Source organism: Equus quagga, chromosome 4 (assembly GCF_021613505.1).
Source record: "Equus quagga isolate Etosha38 chromosome 4, UCLA_HA_Equagga_1.0, whole genome shotgun sequence".
NCBI classification, from domain to species: domain Eukaryota; kingdom Metazoa; phylum Chordata; class Mammalia; order Perissodactyla; family Equidae; genus Equus; species Equus quagga.
In genome coordinates, this window is record NC_060270.1 from 137,355,727 (window position 1) to 137,377,186 (window position 21,460).

Below are 21,460 nucleotides of genomic sequence, written 5' to 3' on the forward strand. Positions count from 1 at the left end.
AAACTTCTCTTTCTTTGCATGTCCCCGACAGGTTCTTGTTTCTTAGTGTTCCTTTCAGGACTCACTTCTCTTATGCCTCGTCAGCTGTTTGTGCACCGATGACTTTAGCCTACTTAGACACACGTTACTTCTGAATTTGTCCTTCAGAACTCTGCACACACTCTTGTACACACACTGACATGTCAAACTGCCTAGTAAGTCTCAATTGAGTATCTTATAGCTATATCAAACTCCGTGTTTGAAAGTGAACGAATTATATCCTAGATGCTATATTACCATGTCCAGGCTTTGTACATGAACATTCTCGGTTAATCCTCACAACAACCCTGTTTATCTCACAGAGGCAGTGAGAGAGGTTCAGAACAGTTAAGTAACTGACCAGGTGGCAGTATGACTGATGGAGCTGGGTTTGTACGGGATCTGGATAGTTTCAAATTCCGTATTCTGTCCACTCTGCTGCTCGTCTGTCCACCTCCCTTCAACATGAACGCAGCACACGTGGATACCCCTAAGAGGACTGCTGACCTCTCGAATTGCTCTGAAATATTTCATGTTTCTTGATTCTAGTTGCCTTGCTCACTTGGATTATTGGAATAGTCACTTAATAGAGCTTCCTGACTCAGTTTCTTCTCTGTCCATGCTGCTGTCTAAAAATTTCTTCTAAAATGCAAATCTGATAGTGTCATTTCCCTTGCTGCCTTCAGGATAAAATCCAAAATCCTTGGGGTAGCATTCAAGCCCTTTTCTGGCCAATTCGTGGTCATAAATTGCGAGTCCTTTTGTTTTAGCCATTGTAAGGTACGTATAGTTCCTAGAGGAATATGTCATTTCTTTTTTGTTCTTTTGGTATGCTCTTTCCTGCCCCATCACTGCCAAATCCCCATTTTCAAGAGTTGAATTTAAGAGGTTATGTGAAAGAGTTGCCACCTCTTTCACATAACCTCTGCCCTTTAGGCATTTCCTCTCCCCTTGGGTATCCCTCATTTGTGATGACTAGTCCCTTGGTTTGACCTCTTGCAGGTATGACCTCTTGTAGGTAGGCAGCCTCTGAGGTGTCTCCCAGTTGGTCCCACCTCCTGGTATTCGTGCCCTTGTGTAATACCCTCCCCTTGAGTGCGAGCTGGACCTAGTGGCTCAATTCTAACAAAGGACTATAGCAGAAGTGACGAGATCTCACTTCTGAGATGAGGTTGCCGAAAGATTGTCACTTGCATCTCGCTCTCCCTCACTCGCTTGCTGAGTCCTTGTTCCATTGGGGTCACAACTTGCTGTATTTAAGTAGTCCTCTAGTGAGGGCCAAGTGGCAAGAAACTGATGTTCCTGGCAAAAACAGTTAACAAGGACCTGAGGTCTGCCATTAGCCACGTGAATGAGCTTGGAAGCAGATCCCTCCATTGAGCCTTGGTACCTACAGCCCCAGCTGATGCCTTAATTGCATCCTTGTGAGAGACCCTGAGTCACAGACACAGTTAAATCATACCTCAATTTCTTTCTTTCTTCTTTTTATTTTTGAAAGATTGGCAGCTGAGCTAACAACTGTTGCCAGTCTTTTTTTTTTGTTCTACTTTTCCTCCCCAAATCCCTGCAGTACATAATTGTATATTTTTTTAGTTGTGGGTCCTTCTAGTTGTGGCATGTGGGATGCTGCCTCAATGTGGCCTGACCAGTGGTGCCTTGTCCACACCCAGGATCCGAACTGGTGAAACCCTGGGCCGCCGAAGCAGAGCGCGCGAACTTAACCACTCGGCCACGGGGCCAGCTCCACACCTGGATTTCTGACCTGCAGAATCTGTGAGATAATAAATTTTGTTGTTTTGGAGCTACCGTACTAAGTTTTGGAGAGATTTGTTATGCAGCATAGTTAACTAATAGAGATTCAGATACCTGCATGCAGGGTGCTGCCATAACAAATACGTAAAATTGTGGGAGTGACTTTGGAACCAGGCAGTGGGCGGAGGTGGGAAGAATTTTGTCACTCATGATGGAGAAGTTTCTTTGAACAGGTTATAAATTTGGGCTTTGAGGAAGTTGCAGGTGGGGGCTCAAAAGGAGATGAGAAACGTATTGTTGAAAACTGGAGGAAGGGGGATCTTTGTTATACTGCTGCAGAAAAGTTAGCAACACTCCTGCCTGCAATAGATGTGTGACTAATGAACCAGGTGATCTAGCTAAGCAGGTTTCTAGGCAGTGTCGAGGGCGCCCATAGGTTTCTCCTTGCTGCTTGTAGTAAAATGTGGTAGGTGCCCTGTGAGTGCGCCTCTTAGCTCTGTGGACATCCCACTCTTCTGGCGTTTATCACCCTACGTCGTATGTACTTAGGTATCTGTATTTCTCACTAGACTGTGAATTCTCTGAAAGGCCTTTCATGTGGTAGTTTAGAGCTTGCTCAGAGTTTAGTTTTAAAGAGATTTGCACTGAAGCCTTGGCTCTACCTTCTTACTAACTATGTAATGGTGACAAGTTACTTAACTTTTCTAAAGCTCAGTTTCCTCAACTGGAGGGGCTTAATGATGATAGACTCCTAAAGATTGTACATTTTGACTTCTGTGCTCACCGCGATGTCACCAGTACCTGGAAGAGTCTGGGTGCATAATAGGTGCTTAATGAAGGTTGGTTGCGTTAGTGAGTTGAGTAATCTCTACCTCAGAGTGGTGTTGTGTAGTTTAATGAGGTAGTGCACGGAAAGCCGTTAGCATGGTGCCTCATATGTATTAATTGCTCAATCAATGTTAGTTGTATTTAGCTATTTCATTTTTTTCCTTATTGTTATTTTTCATTTTTCCTCGTTATTTATATTGTTCTATATGCATCAAAAACTGTTCCATGAGTAAAACAACTCGCTAAGCGAAAGATCTCTTTCTAGTTCTGGATGATGCATCAAGCGTCACTTGAGTTTAGAGTATGGTTACTTGGACGTGAGAAAACTTCTACTTCTGGCCGTGAGGAGAAACAATCTCTGGACTTAATCTCCTATGTAAACCATGAGGAAAATGGGACAAAAGGTGTTAAACAGCTGCATTTTGATATTGGACAACAGGCAGTGTGGGAATGTACAAGATGAGCACTGTAGTTGCCCTGGATTTCTGCTGGAACACAGATTTCAGACTGTGGTGCAGTAGGGGGATCTTGGTCAGGGTGTGATGTCTTCTTGAATTGGTGAGATAGAGATTATAATTCAGAGTGGCTGAAGTGGCTGAAAATTGCTGGACAGAGTTTCAGAGAAGAGGGAGTTATGTAGAAAAAGAGTTGTAGAAATATAGATAGGGGTTTCCTTTTAGCCTTTGCTAAAGCAGTGTGTATGTAGAGTGAAACTCTGTGAGACTGGACACAGATTGACCAGGGAACTGTAAGTTGAGTAATTCCCAGGGCTGGGGAGTTGCTCAAGCACTGACCAGACAGAGTGGTGAGACCTTTTTGATCATCCAGGATGTTCAGTACCCCAATCTGTCCTAAAACTTAAACTTCAAAGATAAAGCTAATCCACAGATTTCTTTTCTTTTCTTTTCTTTTTTTAAAGATTTTATTTTTCCTCTTTCTCCCAAAGCCCCCTGGTACATAGTTGTGTATTTTTAGTTGTGGGTCCTTCTAGTTGTGGCATGTGGGATGCTGCCTCAGCATGGCTTGATGAGTGGTGCCATGTCCCCACCCAGGATCTGAACCGGCAAAACCCTGGGCCACCGAAGCGGAGCGTGTGAACTTAACTACTCGGCTACAGGGCCGGCCCCCACAGATTTCTTAACTAACTTTCAGAACAAAGCCCAACAGTCTTTAAAGGAAGATAACAAAATCCAGACACTAAAAAGTATAACACTGTGTACAGCATCCAATAAAAAATTACCAGTATCCAGAAAATGTGAACACTGGGAGAAAACTAAGGCAGCAGAAACAGGCTAAGAATAACAAAGATGATAGAGTTAGCAGACAGAAACTTTAAAGCAGGTGTTATAAATATATTCAGGAAGCACAAAGATTTAAAGGAAAACATGAATGTAATGAGAAGAAAAAGAAAATATATTTCAAAAGAACTGAATGGAGCCAGCCCTGATGGTGTAGTGGTTAAAGTTTGGTGCTGTCGCCGCTTTGGTGGCCCGGGTTCAATTCCTGGTTGTGGAACCACACCAGCCATCTGTCAGTAGCCCTGCTGAGGTGGCAGCTCACAGAGAACTAGAAGGAGTTACAACTAGGATATACAGCCGTGCACTGGGGCTTTGCAGAGAGAAGGAAAAAAGAGGAAGATTTGCAACTGATGTTAGCTCAGGGCAAATCTTTCCCTGAAAAAAAAGAAAATGGAATTTGTAGGGATGAGAAATATAAAAGTGAAATGAAAAAATTCACTGATGGGGATTAACAGTAGATAACAGCAGTTTCTTATCTGGTAAAGAAAAGATCAGTGAACTTGAAGACATAGTAATAGAAACTACCCAAAAATTAAACGCAGAGAAAAGAAGGACTAAAAATAACAAAAATGAACAGAACTTTTGTGATTTATGGTATAATGTGGTGTAATTGTCCCAGAAGCAGGGGCAGAGCAAAAAAAAAAAAAAAGTTTAAAGAAATAGTGACAGAAAAATTTCTTAACCTTGTGAACACTGTAAACCTGCTGATCCAAGAGGTTTAATAATCCCAAGCCAAATAAACACAAAGAAGACCATACTGAGGCATGTCATAATCAAACGGCTGAAGCCAGTGATGGAGAAAAAGATTTTAAAGTGGCTAGAGAAAAACGACATTTTATGTACAGAGGAACAAAAAATTTCTTGCTAGAAATAATGTGTGGTAGAACATAATGGAATGATATCTTAAAATGCTAAAAACATAAAATAAAAATGTAAACCCAGATAGAATTTTATACCCAGCAAAAATCCTTCAAAATGAACGCCAGATACTTTTCATATGTATAAAATCTGAGAGAATTGTTTGCCTGCACACTTGCTGTAGGAGAAATGTTAGAGGCAGTTCTTCAGGTGGAAGGAAAATGATACCAGATTAAAACTTGGATCTGTGCAAATGAATAAAGAGAACAGAAATAGTGAGTTGAGTAAGAAAGATAAAAGACTGTGTTAGGGCCAGCCTGGTGGTGCAGCAGTTAAGTTCTCACATTCTGCTTCGGCGGTCCGGGGTTCGCCAGTTTAGATCCCAGGTGTGGACATGGCATTGCTTGGCAGGTCAGGCTGTGGCAGGCATCCCTCATGTAGGGTAAAGGAAGATGGGCACAGATGTTGGCTCAGGGCCAGTCTTCCTCAGCAAAAGGAGGAGGGTTGGCAGCAGTTGTTAGCTCAGGGCTAATCTTCCTGGAAAAAGAAAAAAAAGACTTTGTTCTCATCATTTGACCTGTTTGGAAGGTAATTGCTTAAAGCTAAATATAATAGCATGTGTGGGTCTATAATGTGTACATAGAATATATGACAATAATAGCACAAAGGACAGGAGGCAGCAATGGAGACATACAGTCCTAAGGATCTTACATTACAAGTAAAGATATATAATTTTGTTTGAAGGTAGGCTGATAAGTTAAAATGCAAATTGTAGAGCCCTAGAGCCAACCACGCAAAAAGTAAAGGAGTAGCTAATGTATCAGTAGGGTATCTGAACTACTAAGATACTCAAGCCAAAATTATTTAGGAAAAGAGGGGAAAAGAACAAAGAACAGATGAGACAAATAGAAAATAGCAAGATGGTAGATTGCTATGACCATGTCAATATTAAATGGTCTAAGTGCTTTAATCAAAATATGGAGATTATCAGACTGGATTTAACAAAGAACAAGATCCTGTTATATGCAACCTAAAGACTTTAAATATAAACAAACAGCTAGGTTAAAAGTAAAAATATGGAAAAATATGCACTGCACAAAACTGAGCATAAGACAGCTGGAGTACTGATTACTATTTAAAGTAGACTTAAGAATAAGGAAAAAGAGGGACATTTCATAATAACAAGGGGGACAGTTCATCAAGAACATATGTTAATTGTAACTCTGTATGCTTCTGTTAGTAAAGCTTCAGAATTCATGTAGCAGAGGTCAACATTCCTTTCCCAGTAATTGATAACACAAGTAGACGGAAAATCAGTAAGCAGTCAGAAGACCTAAGCAATCTTATCACCAAACATAACCTAATGTGTGTTTATAGAGCATTCAACAATAGCACAGTGCACATTCTTTTCAACTGCACGTGGAATGTTCACCAAGGTAAACCATTTGCTGAGCCATAAAATAAGTCTCATTAACTTTAAAAGGAGTGAAATCATACAAAATATATTCTTTGTGCACAACAGAGTTAAATTAGAAATCAATAACAGAATGATACATGGAAAGTCTCCACAATATTTGGAAATTGAAAAAACATTTCTAAATAATCCATGGGTCAAAGAAGAAATCACAAGGGAAAGTAGAAAATCTTTTGATCTGAATGGTAGTGAAAACACAACATAAATTTTTGGGGATACAGCGAAGACATGCTTAGAGGGAAATGTATAGCTTTGAAAAACATTAATATTGGAAAGGAAGAAAATTCCAAAATCATTAATTTTCTAAGCCTCTGCTTTAAGAAGCTAGAAAAAGAAGAGCAAATTAAACCCAAAGTAAGTAGTAAGGAAGTAGAAGGAAGGAAATAAAGATAAGAACAGAAATCAGTGAATTAGAAAACTTAAAATAGAGAAAATCAGTGAAATCAAAAGCTGGTTCTTCACAAGGATAAATGGAAATGATAAACCTTTAATTAGATCGATGAAGGGAAAAAAGATACAAATTACCAATGCCAGGAATGGAAAAGGGGCTATTAGTACAGATCCTACATACATTAAAAGGGCGATAAAGGATCTTTGTGGACTTTATGCCAGTACATTCAACAATTTAGATAAATTTAGACAAACTCTTTAAGAGACAAACTACCAAAACTGACACAAGAAGAAACAGAAAATCTGCATATCCTTTTAGCTTCCTTATGTCTATTAAAGAAATTGAATTCATAGTTAAAAACCTTCTCATAAAGAAAACTGCAGACCACATGGCTCAATGGTGAATTCTATCACACTTTTAAGAGATAAGTAATACTAATTGTGCATAAACGCTTCCAGAAAATAGAAGAGAGAACATTTCCCAACTCCTTTTATGAGGTAGTATTACTCTAATACAAAAGCCATACAGAAACGTTGTAAAAAAACCTACATGACAATATTCTTCATGAATACAAACACAAAGCTTTTAAACAAAACATTAGCAAATTAAGTCAAGCAGTATAAATATAAATATGATGATTATGTATCATGACTAAGTGGAATTTATCCCAAGGATACAACGTTGATTTAATAGTAAAAAATCAATCAGTATACAGTCAATCTGTATTATTTGCGGATTCCATACTTGAAAATTTGCCCACTAGCTAAAATGTTTTTGTAATTCCAAAATCAGTGCTTGTGAGAGTTTTGCAATCATTTGCAGACAGGAAGGAATGTGAGTCGACGATGCACGTGTTCCCAGCTGAGGTCAAACAAAGGGCTCTGCTTTGTTTCAGCTCTCATACTATAAACCAGCATACTTTTCACAGTCTGTTTAGTACCTCATTTGTCACTTTTTGTTGATATTTTTCCTTTAAAATGGCCTCCAAGTGTGTGCTGAAGTGCTGTCTAGTGATCCTAAGCACAAGGAGGCTGTGATGTGCCTTATGGAGGCAATGTGTGTGTTAGATAAAATTTGTTCAGGCATGAGTTATAGTGCTGTTGGCCATGATTTCAGTGTTCATCATATATATTAAATAAGGTGTCTTTCAAGAGAAGCACACGTAAAGCAAGGTTATGTGTTGATCGGTTGATGAAAATGTTGTGGTTAGATGCTTGCAGGGGTCTAACGCTATATTTCCTCTAGGGGCATGGTTCAATATCCCCTATTTCAGTGTTCACAGTAACTTTAGAACATAACTACCATGAATAATGAGAATCAACTGTATTTCACTCTATTATCTAAGAGCAAAGAAGGAAAACTACCTGATTGTCTCAGTTTATGCAGAAAGCATTTTTGATAGAATTCAGCATTTCTTCATGTTAAAAGCTCTCAGGAAACTAGGACTGGAAGAGAACTTTCTAATAAAAAGCAGCTTTATTATTATAGATAGATAATACAAGCTTACAGCTAACATATTTCTTTCCTCATAAGATCAGGAACAAACCAAGGATCTCAGCTCTCATGACCCCTACTCTGGTTCTAAAATTTATATGAAAAAAATATAAAATTTGATGTTTTACTATTAAACCTAAAATTTACATGAAAACACAGATAGCCAGAACAATATTGGAAAATAATAATTAAATTGGATAACTTACACTATACTGCCTGTGGACAGAGGTATAGATCAATGGAACAGAATAGAACATCCAGAAATTGCCCACGTGTTTCCATAGAGGTTCCTAAGGTAGTTCGGTGGGGGCAAGAATAGTATTTTCAACAAATGGTTCTGGAACAAATGTGGGGGGAATGATCTTTGACCATTTCCTCAAACTGTACACAAAAATGAAATCTAAATGGATTGAAGATCTAAATGTGAAATCTAAAATTGAAAAAGATCTAAAAGAAAAGAGCAAATTTTCTTGATCTTGGAGTAGGGAAAGTTTTTGGGGGAGGATTTTTTTTTTTGGCTGGGAAAGATTTTGCCCTGAACTAACATCTGTTGTCAGTCTTCCTCTTTTTTATCCCATCCCCAAAGCCCCAGTGCGTAGTTGTATGTTCTAGTTGTAAGTCGTTCTGGTTTTTCTGTGTGAGCCACTGCCACAGCATGGCTCCTGACAGATGAGTGGTGTGGTTCCATGACTGGGAACTGAACCCAGGCTGCTGAAGCGGAGTGTGCTGAACTTAACCACTAGGCCGTCAGGGCTGGCTTGGCAAAGATTTCTTAAAGCACAGAAGAACACAAACTGTTAACAGAAGTAGTTGATAAATTGTATTATTGAAATTACAAATTGCTTTTCAGAAAACATCATTGAAAATGAAGATACCTGAGACTAGGCAAAAATGTTCACATACATATATTTGACAAAGGATTTGCATCCAGAATATGTAAATCCAATTTAATAAGAAGACAAACTACCCAATCAAAAAATTGGCAATGGATTTGATCAGACACCTCACCAAGAAGATAGACCAGTGGCCAAAAAGCACTTAAAAGTGGTCAAGCTCATTGGTCATTGGGGAAATGCAAATTAAAGCCACAGCAAGATACCATTACACATCTACTAGGATGACTAAAATGAAAAATCTGATAATGCTAAGTGTTGGTGAGGATGTTGAGCAACTGGAGCTCTTATGCACTGTTGGTGGGAATGTAAACTGGTACAACCAGTTTGGAAAACATTTTGTCAGTGTATTATAAAGTGAGAGCTAAACTTATCCTTCAACCCAGGATTTCCACTGGTTACCCAAGAGAAATGAAAACGTCCACAAAAAGACTTGTACAAGAATGTTAATATATGCTTTATTCTGAAACGCTGGAAACAACCTAAATGTCCACCAACATGCTGTTGGATAACCAAATTGTTGTATATTATATTAGTCTGGGTTCTCCAGAGGAACACCACCAGTAGGATATATATGTGTCATATGTATCTATATATCTCTATCCATCCTATTGACGCATGAGATAGATGGATAGATGGAGATTGATTTATTATAAGGAATTTGCTCATGTTGGCTCATGTGGTTCTGGAGGCTGAGAAGTCCTGTCATCTGCAGTCAGCAAGCTGGAGACCCTGAAGAGTCGATGGCGTGGTTCCAGTCCCTGTCTGAAGGCCTGAGGACCAGGAGGGCTGATGCTCTAATTCCAGTCTGAACCTGAGTCAGAAGGCAGCGGAGGACCCATGTCGCAGCGCAGGCAGCCGGGCAGAGACAGCATATTTCCCGTTTTTGTCCTGCTCAGCCTTTCCTGTTGTATTCAGGTCTCCAGTGAATTGGACGAGGCTCACCCATGTCGGAAAGGGCAGTCTGCTTTACTCAGGCTACCGATTCAGATGTTCATCTCACCCAGGCACAGCCTCCCAGGATAACGTGTAACTGACTGTCTGGGTGCCCCGTGGCCCAGTCAGGTTGACACATAAAATTGACTGCCATGTCTTGCCACACAGTGGAATGCTCAGCAATAGAAAGGAGTGAACTGCTAACACACAAAAGCATGGGCCTCTCAGACATTGTGCTGAGTGAGGAAGTGAGACATGAACACGCACCAGATGATCACATTTATGTGACGTGTTTAAAGAAGCAAAACTGACTCTGACAGAGAGAGGGTCAGTTTGCCTCGGTCCAAGGGTGGAGAGGAATCATTTTAGGGTGATGGCGGTGTTCTAAGTCCTGATTGTCATGGTAATTAAATGGGTCTCTTTGTTTTTCAGAACTCTTCAAATTGTACACTAAAAAAAGGGTCCATTTTATATAAATTAAGTCTCATATTTAACAAAATAATTACTAACTGGATTTTTAAAATTTCTAGAATAATCCTTTTTTTGATACCCTATCTCTAGGCAGTTTGGTTAAATTAATCATTTAGTTCATATTAGGATTAACTATTAATTAGGTACTACTGTGTCTGTATCAGTTATTAGTTATATTACCTATTAATGTTTCATTGAGAACTTAGTGGACAAATTAACTGAAGAAGAAATATGGAAATAATTGAAGAAGATATGAAATTAGAAATAAATTATGGAAACATACTTTTTTCCTAAATTTTCCGTTAAGTATAAATTCTCATGTAAGTTTATCATTTCAAAACAAAATTTTTAGTATTTTTAATATTCCATTATGTATTTTCCATCAGTTTCCTATTCTATAACTTTGGACATATTTATGATTTTTACAATTGCAAATGTTATGAATATCTTTGAATTTAAAGCCCTTTTCCACATTTGACTATTCTGTGTATGTGCCTAAATGTAGAATCATTGAATCAAAGAATATGAATTTTAAAAATATCAGTAATAAGTTCACGTGTCAAATTTAAAAGGTACAATTGGGAAGGCAGTGAAATACCTCCCTTGCACCTCTCTTTCTACCAGCCATCCATTCCCCTTCCTGGAGGCAGTCAGTGTCATCAGTTTTTTTCTATGTCTTTCCAGAGACATTTTAAGGGCGTGCGTGTGTGTGTGTGTGTGTGTGTGTGTGTGTCTAGGAGGCAGTTTAGACAGTGGGTGAATAGACATATACTTTTATAAGAATTTAATCATGCTGTGCATGCTATTTAAGATAAAATCGAGCACATTTAATTTTACTTGAATTTAATAAAAGAAGGAAGCTAAAATGAAACTGAAAGAACCTCCTTCAATTTAAATGTTTCTTCATCAGAAGAAAAGATCTCTGTAAGATTAAGAAAAGAGAGATTAGGAGTAATATTTTTATGATACTGGTGTAACGTATTAGAGAAATATAAATTGCCAGTAACATATGAATATATTTGAACTCAATAATTGAAATGCAAATAAAATAGTATTTTTCATCTTTTTTAGATTGATAAAAATTGATAAAATACACTTCAGAATGTGGGCAAATGAGTATTATTAGAGGAAAATCCTTTCTGGTGGAAGGCAATTTGGCAGTACTTAAAATTTTAATTTGGGGCCGGCCCTGTGGCCGAGTGGTTAAGTCCGCATGCTCCGCTTCAGCAGCCCAGGGTTTCGCTGGTTCTGATCCTGGGCAGACCTAGCACCGCTCATCAGGCCACGCTGAAGCGGCGTCCCACACAGCACAACCAGAGGCACTCACAGCTGGAATATACAGCTTGTGGGGGGCCTTTGGGGAGAAGAAGAAGAAGGAAAAAAAAAAAAGATTGGCAGCAGATGTTAGCTCAGGTGCCAATCTTTAAAAAAAAAAGTTTTAATCTATGTTTATCCTTGGATACACAATTTGATGTCTAGAAACTTTTTCACAAAGAGAGAATTAAGTATAAAAAGATATATATCTGCCACTGGAAAAGTCCATCAGTATGGAATTAAGTTATGGTATATCCATTCAGTAGGCTATTATACAGCTGTTAAAAATGGTGATATATTGTAGATTTATATTTATTGCAAAGGAAAGGGGTCCTCAACATGCCTTTTTGATTTCTCAACAATAAGTAGTAGCATGCCTAATAGGGCCTCATTTATATAAAATTGTACGTGTGTAAGTGTAGACAGATTTTTGGAAATAAATACTCATTAAAATGGTTATCTCTGTGTGGTGGCCTATTGGAGTTTTTTTGTACTGTTAGGTTCTTTATACTGAATATCATATATATACTTGAAAAAGGAAAGATTTTTTTCCCCTTTCTGAATAAATGGCTGTGTTTAGTTTAATCTCTTCTTCTTGTTAAGTGATTTTGAGGATAACAGGAAATACAGCCTTTAAGCCAATACCTGATCAAGTTCTACAAATACTTAACTCTAACAAGGTCAGTAGAACCTTTGCAGTGTGATACTGGGGGCCATGGTTTGGGATGCTCTACTAATGCCATTGAAGTTACCCAGGAATCACTTGAACTGGTACCGTTAGTCGGGGTGCTGTGAACCCCACAGCCCAAGGCATTGACTGAAATTTATAATGCCTGTTGCAGTTAATTTCTGTAAAGATTTTACTTATTTTTTTTGGTGAAGAAGATTGGCTCTGAGCGAACATCTGTTGCCAGTCTTCCTCTTGTTGCTTGAGGAATATTGTTGTTGAGCCAACATCCATGCCAGTCTCCCTCAGTTTTTATGTGGGACACTGCCACAGCATGGCTTAATGAGTGGTGTACAGGTCTGCACCCAGGATCTGAACCTGTGAACCTTGGGCCGTCAAAGCAGATTGTGTGAACCTAACCACTATACCATTGGGCTGGCCCCAGAAGACTTGATTTTTGAAGAACAAAGTCAAGTTTGAACCTTTGTTTTGTTGTTTTGATGTACTTCGTTTTTTTTCAGCTTTATTGAGGTATAATTGACAAAACTGTAAGATAAAGTGTACATCATGATGATTTGATATAGGTATGTATTGTGAAAGGATTCCTCCCGTCTAGTTAATTAACACATCCATCACCTCACATATTTTTTTATTTTTTTGGTGAGAACATGTTAAGTTCTACTCTCTTAGCACATTCAGTTATACAATACACTGTTATCAGCTGTGGTCAACATGTTATGCATTAGATCCTCAGACCTTATTTATTCATCTTTCTGAAGATTTTACCCTTTCATCAGCCTCTCCCCATTTCCCCCACCCCCTGGCAACCTCTTTTCTATTCTCTGTTTCTATGAGTTTGACTTTCCACATATAAGTGATAACAGGTAGTATTTGTCTGTGTTGATTTACTTTGGGTTAACCAAAGAATATCTGAATTTATTGCACGCTCCTGCCCTTGTTGATAGAGGACAGTATCATCAGGCATCGTTCTCTTCTCTGCATCTATGTCGAGTACTGTCTTAAGCCCTGGGGTGGGGAGGAGTAAAATTCCTGCCCTCCAGAATCGCAGTCTCTGGTGGAGCCCTGGAGCGGTCAGGGGCCGCCGCAGCGAACCGTGCTGTGGAGCACACAGCAGGGCTTTTGACCAAGACGTTGATGTGTTTCTTGGGCTGGGGTGGCTGTTCAGGGAAGATTTTCCAGAGGAAACGTCTAAACTGAATTTTGAATTTCATTTCAGACATCTGAACCAGCCCAACCAAAGAAAGGGTAGGAAGGTAGTCCAGGCAGAGAGAGGCCTGGAGGCCTGCGGGGCCTGGCACGTGCTGGGAACTGCAGTCCCTCACGGCGGCGTGGAGTGAGGCCGGCGCGGCCAGCTCGGGAAGGCTCTTGTCAGCTGTCCAGTCTCTTCCTCTGGACTTCCCTGTAAACGCAGCCTTGTTCTCTGGGCCGGGAGTCTTTAGTCGTCTTTGAATCCTGGGCTCCCTCTCCTCCTCTAAACTCCCTCGTAATTAGGCACCAAATCCTGTCAGTTTGGGAAACCTGGGTGGAAGTGGAGTAATGACAAGCTCCGTGTAGACTGTGTTCTTCACCGAAGGCTGGAACGTAGTCGTCTTAATTTCTAGGGCTTAGTGCTGGCTCACAGACCCTTAGTAAGTGTTTAAATGAATGGCTTCTAGGAGGGGAGTTCAAAAGAGAAAATGTTAAGTATTTTTCCGTGTGGCCATGTGTAGCCTTCCTAGTCTCCGTTTCGTTAGACAATGTAGTAGTCTTGGGAGGCCTAGTTGAAAAGTCACCTCTTGGAGGATTAAAAATCCTGAAAATGGAGTCAGACCCTTTAGGAAGGGGCGTTTGATTAGGACTCTGGTGGGTGACTAAGGCAGTGTCATAGTTGGGGAAGAAATGTGCCAGACAGCTTTTAGCAATTTGATTTTCATGAGTATACACCAGTTTACATAGTGTGTGCGACTTTTTTTCCCTAGCTGAGAACAATCTTTTTGTGACTGTCCCAGTAGAGATGAAGTTTTTAGAGGAAAAATCGTAAACACGTGTATTTATTGCTTTTTACTTGTCACGATTGATAATGTGGGTACTTTCTTGAACCTATGGATATGCACTGAATTTATTTTCTGTTTACTGTGACAGGAGGACTGTATCCAGAGATGATTAGCATTTGCAGCAATGGGCATTGTTTTAGGGAAATAACTGTGCCATGTTGAAAGCACATTATGTATCTGAGGCATGTCTGTGAAGCGGCTTTTATGATTATCATCAACACAGCTGCTGTAACTATTATCTTAGTGAAATTGAATCTTTTGTTATTTGGGTCACATAACTAGCGGATGAATTTTTATACTTACAACTATGCAAGACCCTTATTAAGACATAACGTAATACAAATAGAAGAGGGCGTCTTAAAGTGTTTTCATATATGGCCTTAGAGCAAGGTATTTGTTATCATATGGAGCTAGGTTATGGCTAGATAATATAATATCCTACTTACATATATATTTAGTATTTTTAAAGCCCCTTAATTTTTTTATTTTTAAAGCATAAATTAGCTAAGCCTGCTCCTTTCCCCCATTAAAAAAAAAAAGGGGATATATGAGTGTTTCTTTTACATCGCCTTTAATTTCCCATTACCCCTAGTTTTTTTAGTTTTTATTTTTGGCTTACATCCAAATATGTATCCTGTAGCTTGAAATGTAAAAAGTTTTTGCATATGTGGCTTCAATTATAGCTCCTACAGCCTGGTTAATATGGTTTCTTACAGTGTGTTTATTGTAACAAAATCTCACTAAAATCTGTCTTACAGAGCTGATTAAAATGAAATTTTACCTGTAAGGTTATCTTCACTGCCTTATGTCCTTTTGAGTATAGATGATATAATGATAAATGAGTATTATCATTTATATATTAATATATATAAATAAACATTATACCTATTTAATCTTAAAACCAAGGTCAGCATTTTTTTAAATGGGTAGATATACATTTGTCTTACTTTCTATTTTTTTGTAGAGATAATTGCAGTTGTAAGAAATAATACAGAGAGAAATACACCTTGCCCAGTTTCCCTCGATGGTAGCGTTCTGTAGAGCTATAGTACATTACAACCAGCATGTTACATGGTGCCACCCAGTGCTCTGATCCAGGTTTCTTCAGTCTTCCTTGTACTTGCGTGTTGGATTCTGTACTGTTTAGTCTCCTTTGTACGTTCGTATATCCACCACCGTTCAGCAGTCAAGATGCTGCATAGTTCCTTGTCACAGGGTCCCTCATGTTCCCCTTTTAGGATGCCTGCTTCCCTCCCAACAGTTGGCTTTGAAACCCTCCCCCATCTCTAACTCCTGGTAAACACTAATCTTTCCTCCATTTCTAAAATTTTATATAAATGAAATAAATGAATATATGAAATAAATTAAAAAATTATATAAATGCAACCATTTAAGATTGACTGTTTTCACTCAGTGAAATTCCCTGGACATTCATCCAAGTTTGTGTGAATCAATAGCATATTCCTTTTTATGACTTATTTTTTATATTTAAGTTGGAGAACTTCTACATAGTTTAAAACTTAGTTTCCACTTTGTTTCTTTTCTAATCTATTTTAAAATAAATCTATTTGTCTTAAATCCAGGTGACAAGACGCGGCCGCCTTCCTCAAGCCCCTCCAGTATTATCCGCCGCACCTCCTCTCTCGATACCCTCGCGGCTCCGTACCTTGCAGGGCACTGGCCTCGTGACAGTCATGGGCAAGCTGCTCCTTGTATGAGGGACAAGGCCACACAGGTTGGTTTATTACAGTTCTTATACTGAAGTGTTTTACTCTGAAACCGTTTCTCATACTGTTATTCTACTCTGTGCTCAAATTCTTAAAACATTAGTGTGTGTGAGAATGCCCTGAGAAGCTTCTCAGAAGTGCGGTTCCCAGGCCTGGCCTCCAGATATGCTGTGGGAGGTTTGGGTTGAAACTTGGGAATGTGCATTTTAAACAGTTCCCAAAGTAATTCCGATACATACGGATAATTTATGGGCATACTTTTCTTCCTCTTCCTCTTATAGTTAGTTTAGAACATCACAGTGTATTTAATAAATGAAATTTGGACCTAAGAACTTGTAACAGTAAGGATAACTTTACTTTCTATCTAACCTTATATTTTTGTGCCAAAAATCTTTGTGTGTGGGGAGATGGGGATTATGTTACATTATCGATGGATTCTATAAACATCAATTCCTGACAGAGGGACTCTGGAAGCAACGTTTTATACTTTTACATTTTTTGATTAAAAGGATCTTAAAAGACCCCTTAGATCTACCTCCTGGTTCTACCAATGAGGAAGCTGAGGTCCAGAGTCATAAAGCCAGTTGATGGCTGTGTCTTAGTTTGGTATAGTTTCTTTCATAGCACTTACTACGATTATAATTAATTAAATATTTGTCTAATCACTTATTTAACGTTTCTCATGCTCACCAGCTGGTGAGCCCACAAAGTCAGCAACTGTGTCTGGCTTGTCCATTTCTGTGTTTTCATCCTCAGGACTTAGTACTGTACCGACAGGGTAAGCACTCAAGAATATTTGCAAAGGAGTGAATGAGCAGAACAGTTACAGCTTTATTGCCAGTGAAGAATGAAAATCATTTACAGAGTTAAAAGCTGCTTTATCTGATTGTTGAAAATCACCCACAGTGCTGGATTTAGACTTCAGATTTCCATCACTGATGGTTGCTTGGTCCCAGCACTTTATGAGAGCATGTCCTTTCACAGAACCAAGTAAACATGGTTTGAGTGGTTTCTGGATTTGCATGTTGGTTTCCAAAGTGACAGGTGTCCTTGGTGGACTTTGCTTGGTTTCTGTTCTGATACTCTTGAAACTGAACCCCATTGTTTAAGAGAGGCTTGCAATTTGAGATCACCGTGAGGTTTATAATCCAGTGGCAACTACAGGAATGGAGATGCAGAGTCTGTTCTCATCAAAAGTAATGAATCTTCAGAAATTGTGAATTTTTAAACCAAAGAGTTCTGCAGAACTCTGCATTTATTCAAAATCTGTAACTTTGTTGAGATTAGGGCATGTAGTATGGAAAATGAGTACAGTCTCTGCTTGCTTTCTGCTTAAACCTCATGTCATATTTAAATTGGAATGGGTGTATTTCCTTGAACATTTCTACAGTGCTCTTTATTTCCTCTGCGGTTTCATGTTCACTGGGTTCAGATATTTCGTCTTATCAGTAAGAATATACAATCTTACAATATACAATCTTATAAGCCATCGAGAGCTCCTTGATCTGTGGCCACAGTTCCTAAGTCTTTTTAGCAAATTGCCGTGACTTCACGCTGACTACGTTGAATTGAAGTGTAAATCCCATACTCGCATCATATTCTTCTGAATGTCCCCCCAATTGGGAATGTTAAGGGTACAAATGTAAAGAACATTTCTAATTACTGTACTGTTAATCTTGCTTGTGAAGCTCACATGTAGAGTCTCCTAAGGTCTGATGCAGTGATAGCTTGGGGCACCCCAGGCTTTCGTCTGCATTGTGGGCCCCCACCTTTGGCAAGTGACTGTAGCACTAACAGGACTAATCAGAAGTTCTCAAATACTTTATTGGTAGATGTTAGATTCCCTAAGGTACGTAGGCTAGTTAAATCAACTTTTTAAAATTTGGTAAAATATGTATAACATAAAATTTGCCCTTTTGACCATTTTTAAGTATACAATTTAGTGACATTAATTACATTCACAGTGTTTTGCAACCATTGCCACTATGTGTTTTCAAAACTTTTTCATCACCCCAAACAGAAGCTCTGTAAATCTTCCTCCTTTTTCCAGCCCCTGGTAACCACTATTCAGCTTTCTTTTTCTATGAATTTGCCTATTCTAGATTTTTCTGTAAGTAGAATCATACAATATTTGTTTTTCTGTAGCTGGCTCATTTTGCCCTTAGCATAATGTTTTCTGGGTTCATCCATGTTGTAGCATGTATCAGAACTGCATTTCTTTTCATGGCTGAATATTTCGTTGTATGGCTGTGCCACACATGGTGTTTATCCATTTATCTGTTTATGGACATTTGGTTTGTTCACACGTTTTGGCTCTAGTGAACGCTGGTGTTACAGGTGTCTGTCTGAATCCCTGCTTTCAGCTCCACTTGGTGCATACCTAGGAGTGGAATTCCTGGGTCCTGCGTTCAACTTTTACAGGAACTACCACACTGTCTTCCACAGCAGCTGCTTCATTTCACATTCCCACCAGCAGTGGATGAGAGCTCCAGTCTCTTCTATCCTCACCAACACTTATTTTCCCTTTTTTTGATTGTAGCCATCCTAGTAGGTATGAAGTGATATCTTGTGGTTTTGATTTGTATTTCCCTAATGACTAGTATTGTTGAGTATCTTTTCATGTATTTATTGACCTTTTGTATATCCTCTTTGGGGTTCAGGCACTTTCTTAACATTTCTGTGCCTCTGTTTCCCCTTTGTAAAATGAGGAAAATAATAGTACTTATCCTTTAAGGCTAAGCAAGGAATACATGTAAAACACTTAGGACAGTGTCTGGCACGTAGTCGGCATTCAATAAATGCTTGCTATTAAGATTATGACCTTGGATTATTGTCAGATTAGAACAAGGATGGCATGTAGGTTTCATCTCCTCTGCAGTATGTCAGTTGCTGTTAGCTTCCTGGAGCATTTTGCTGAAAAAAATTCAGGCTAAAAATTACTGGGACTGATTAGCAATTTCTGCCACTGCTGAGGGCCGGGGGAACTTTTATCAGCCCTGGTGCAGACAGGATGATGGAAGTGATTCTCTTACATTATAGCTGGGTGCTTCCAGAAAGTTGCCATTGACTTTTGACAAGTCATATTGTGTCACCACTCTGAGCCCTGGTTTTTTCATTTAAGAAATATCATATGTAACACTAAGGTCCTTCTCACTATCTGGAGAGGAGCGGGAATGGGAGAGGGAGGTTCTGGAAAATATAGAGGAAGGCAGTATCAAGAGTTAGGAATATGGGAACAAATTTTAAAGATACTAATCTCTCCTCTGGTCCGCTCCCCAGCCCTATCATTTGTTTGGTCGTGAGAATGACTGAATGATTCAGATTTTGCTGTACCTGTTTGTTTATCATACTAATTACACAAAGATAGCAAAAATGTAGCATCATTCTGTTGTTGTGCATCTTTGGCAGACATCACTCCTTCCCTGGGAGCCTGAAGAGCCTGAGAGCCTTCTGGCACAGTGCTCCAGCAGGGTTGGTCCAGGAGCCTCGTCCTCTGCAAGGCTGATTTGCCGTTTCTGCTTTAGAGTTTGATACAGAGCTTATTATTACTACGTTGTAACCAACCTCTGCGTGCTGTTCCCGCTCCCCCAGCATTCTTTTAAGGATTCTTTTAAAAACCATTTGCCAGTTCGCCCTCCACAAAGGTTACGCTAATTTGTATTCCCAGCATTATCTAACTAGGTTGCAGTTTCATTAATTTAATTTGATCTCCCTGATTTCCAGGGGGTACCTTTTGTGTTTTCTGACTGTACCACTTTAGGGGGAGAAAATGTAGCGTGTGTGTGTGGTTGGATTGTTTGGCTTCTTTGACTTGGAAGATGTGCTCTTCCCAGCTTTCCTGACCTCTCAGGTGGCTTGTTTGTGTGAATTTGTGACTCAGGTGATGCGTGCCTGGTTTTCTTTCTTATTTCTTTTGTTTGTTTTCTTTATTGCATAAACCAGTGGTCTTTTGCTTTTAAAAATCTTAGTTATTTTCTCTCAGAAGTCCGACATTGCAGAGGCTATTTTTTCCTCTTCAGAGGTTGATTTTGATTAATAACTTATTAAATTGTTTTATTTTTCCAATTGTACATTGGCTTACAAAGTTCAGAAACTTTGTAAGATGGCTTGTGATTAAAAGCTAATAAAATTAAATAATTGGCAAATGAGAGACTAAAATAATGAATTACTGAAGGTGGCTGTTAATAAGTCTACAAACTTGTTTAGAAGTTATTTCCTTTTTTTGGAAGAATAATGTGGAATTTATAGCAGGAAAAAAATAACTATTTTACATGTTCGGTAGATAAAAGCAACACTAGAAAATTATATCTTAGTGTGATGAAATGAAAGTACTGAAGAGCTGAATTAGCTTTTTTAAAAAAATTACTTTTTTGAGTAACTGTTTCAATTTTGAATAAAACCATGGTCCACTGGTTAAAATTGGAGTAATAATATTGAGGAAAAGAGATGTTGAAATCTCTTTTTTCCAGACCTGAATCTATGACCTCAGTATAGCCCTGTAGTTGCCTTTCAGTAGCTTTGCCTTACCTGGGTAAGCCTGGGATTCTGAAATCATCTCCATTTCCAGATGCTTTACCAGGTGCCTGGTGTTCCTGTCCTTTCTTTTTTCATATATTAAATCAAATTTCTCTATGCCAGTGACTCTATACGTAGTTTTTTTCCTCCTTCTTCTCCCCAGATCCCTCCAGTACATAGTTGTATGTATGTATATTCTAGTTGTAGGTCCTTCTAGTTGTGCTATGTGGGACGCTGCCTCAGCATGGCTTGATGAGTGGTGCTAGGTCCCTGCCCAGGATCCGAACCAGTGAAACCCTGGGCTTCTGAGGTGGAGTGTGCGAACTTAGCCACTCAGCCACGGGGCTGGCCCCTACGTATTGTTTTTTAAACAGGCTGGGCTGCAGTGTAACAAATGGAGAGTTGCATCATGGAATCCTTTAAAACAAATACAGTTTCTTGATTGTGCAACTGCTTTTTTTCTGTTAAAAGTAATTTTGAAAATATTCCCCAACTCTCCACAGTGCCCTGTGTATTCCACTCACTCGTGCTTCCCAGCTTTTCTGTTTGCTTTGGAATGCCTTCCCACCGTTTGCCTTGATAGTTTATGCTCTAATGCTCACAGGAGCCTCTCCCAATGCCATCAAATCTTGCCTGCCTACTTCCCCTGTCCTCCTAGTTCTGGGGTAGGTGCCTTTCTTAGGGGACCTCTGTCATCACATGATATCATAACTGGCTTTTTATTCCTTATTTCCTACAAAAAGCTCTTTGAGAATAAGAACTGTGGTTCC

The 21,460-nt window shown here is 39.1% G+C and overlaps 1 protein-coding gene across 1 annotated transcript in view; it reads left to right on the plus strand.

Moving 5' to 3' along the window:
- Positions 1-21,460, plus strand: part of FAM117B (family with sequence similarity 117 member B) — a 77,480-nt gene that overhangs the window by 25,548 nt on the left and 30,472 nt on the right. Inside the window, exon 2 of the mRNA XM_046659868.1 lies at positions 16,032-16,183. Within this exon, the coding sequence (XP_046515824.1) occupies positions 16,032-16,183 (152 nt within the window). The remainder of the gene's footprint in view (positions 1-16,031; positions 16,184-21,460) is intronic.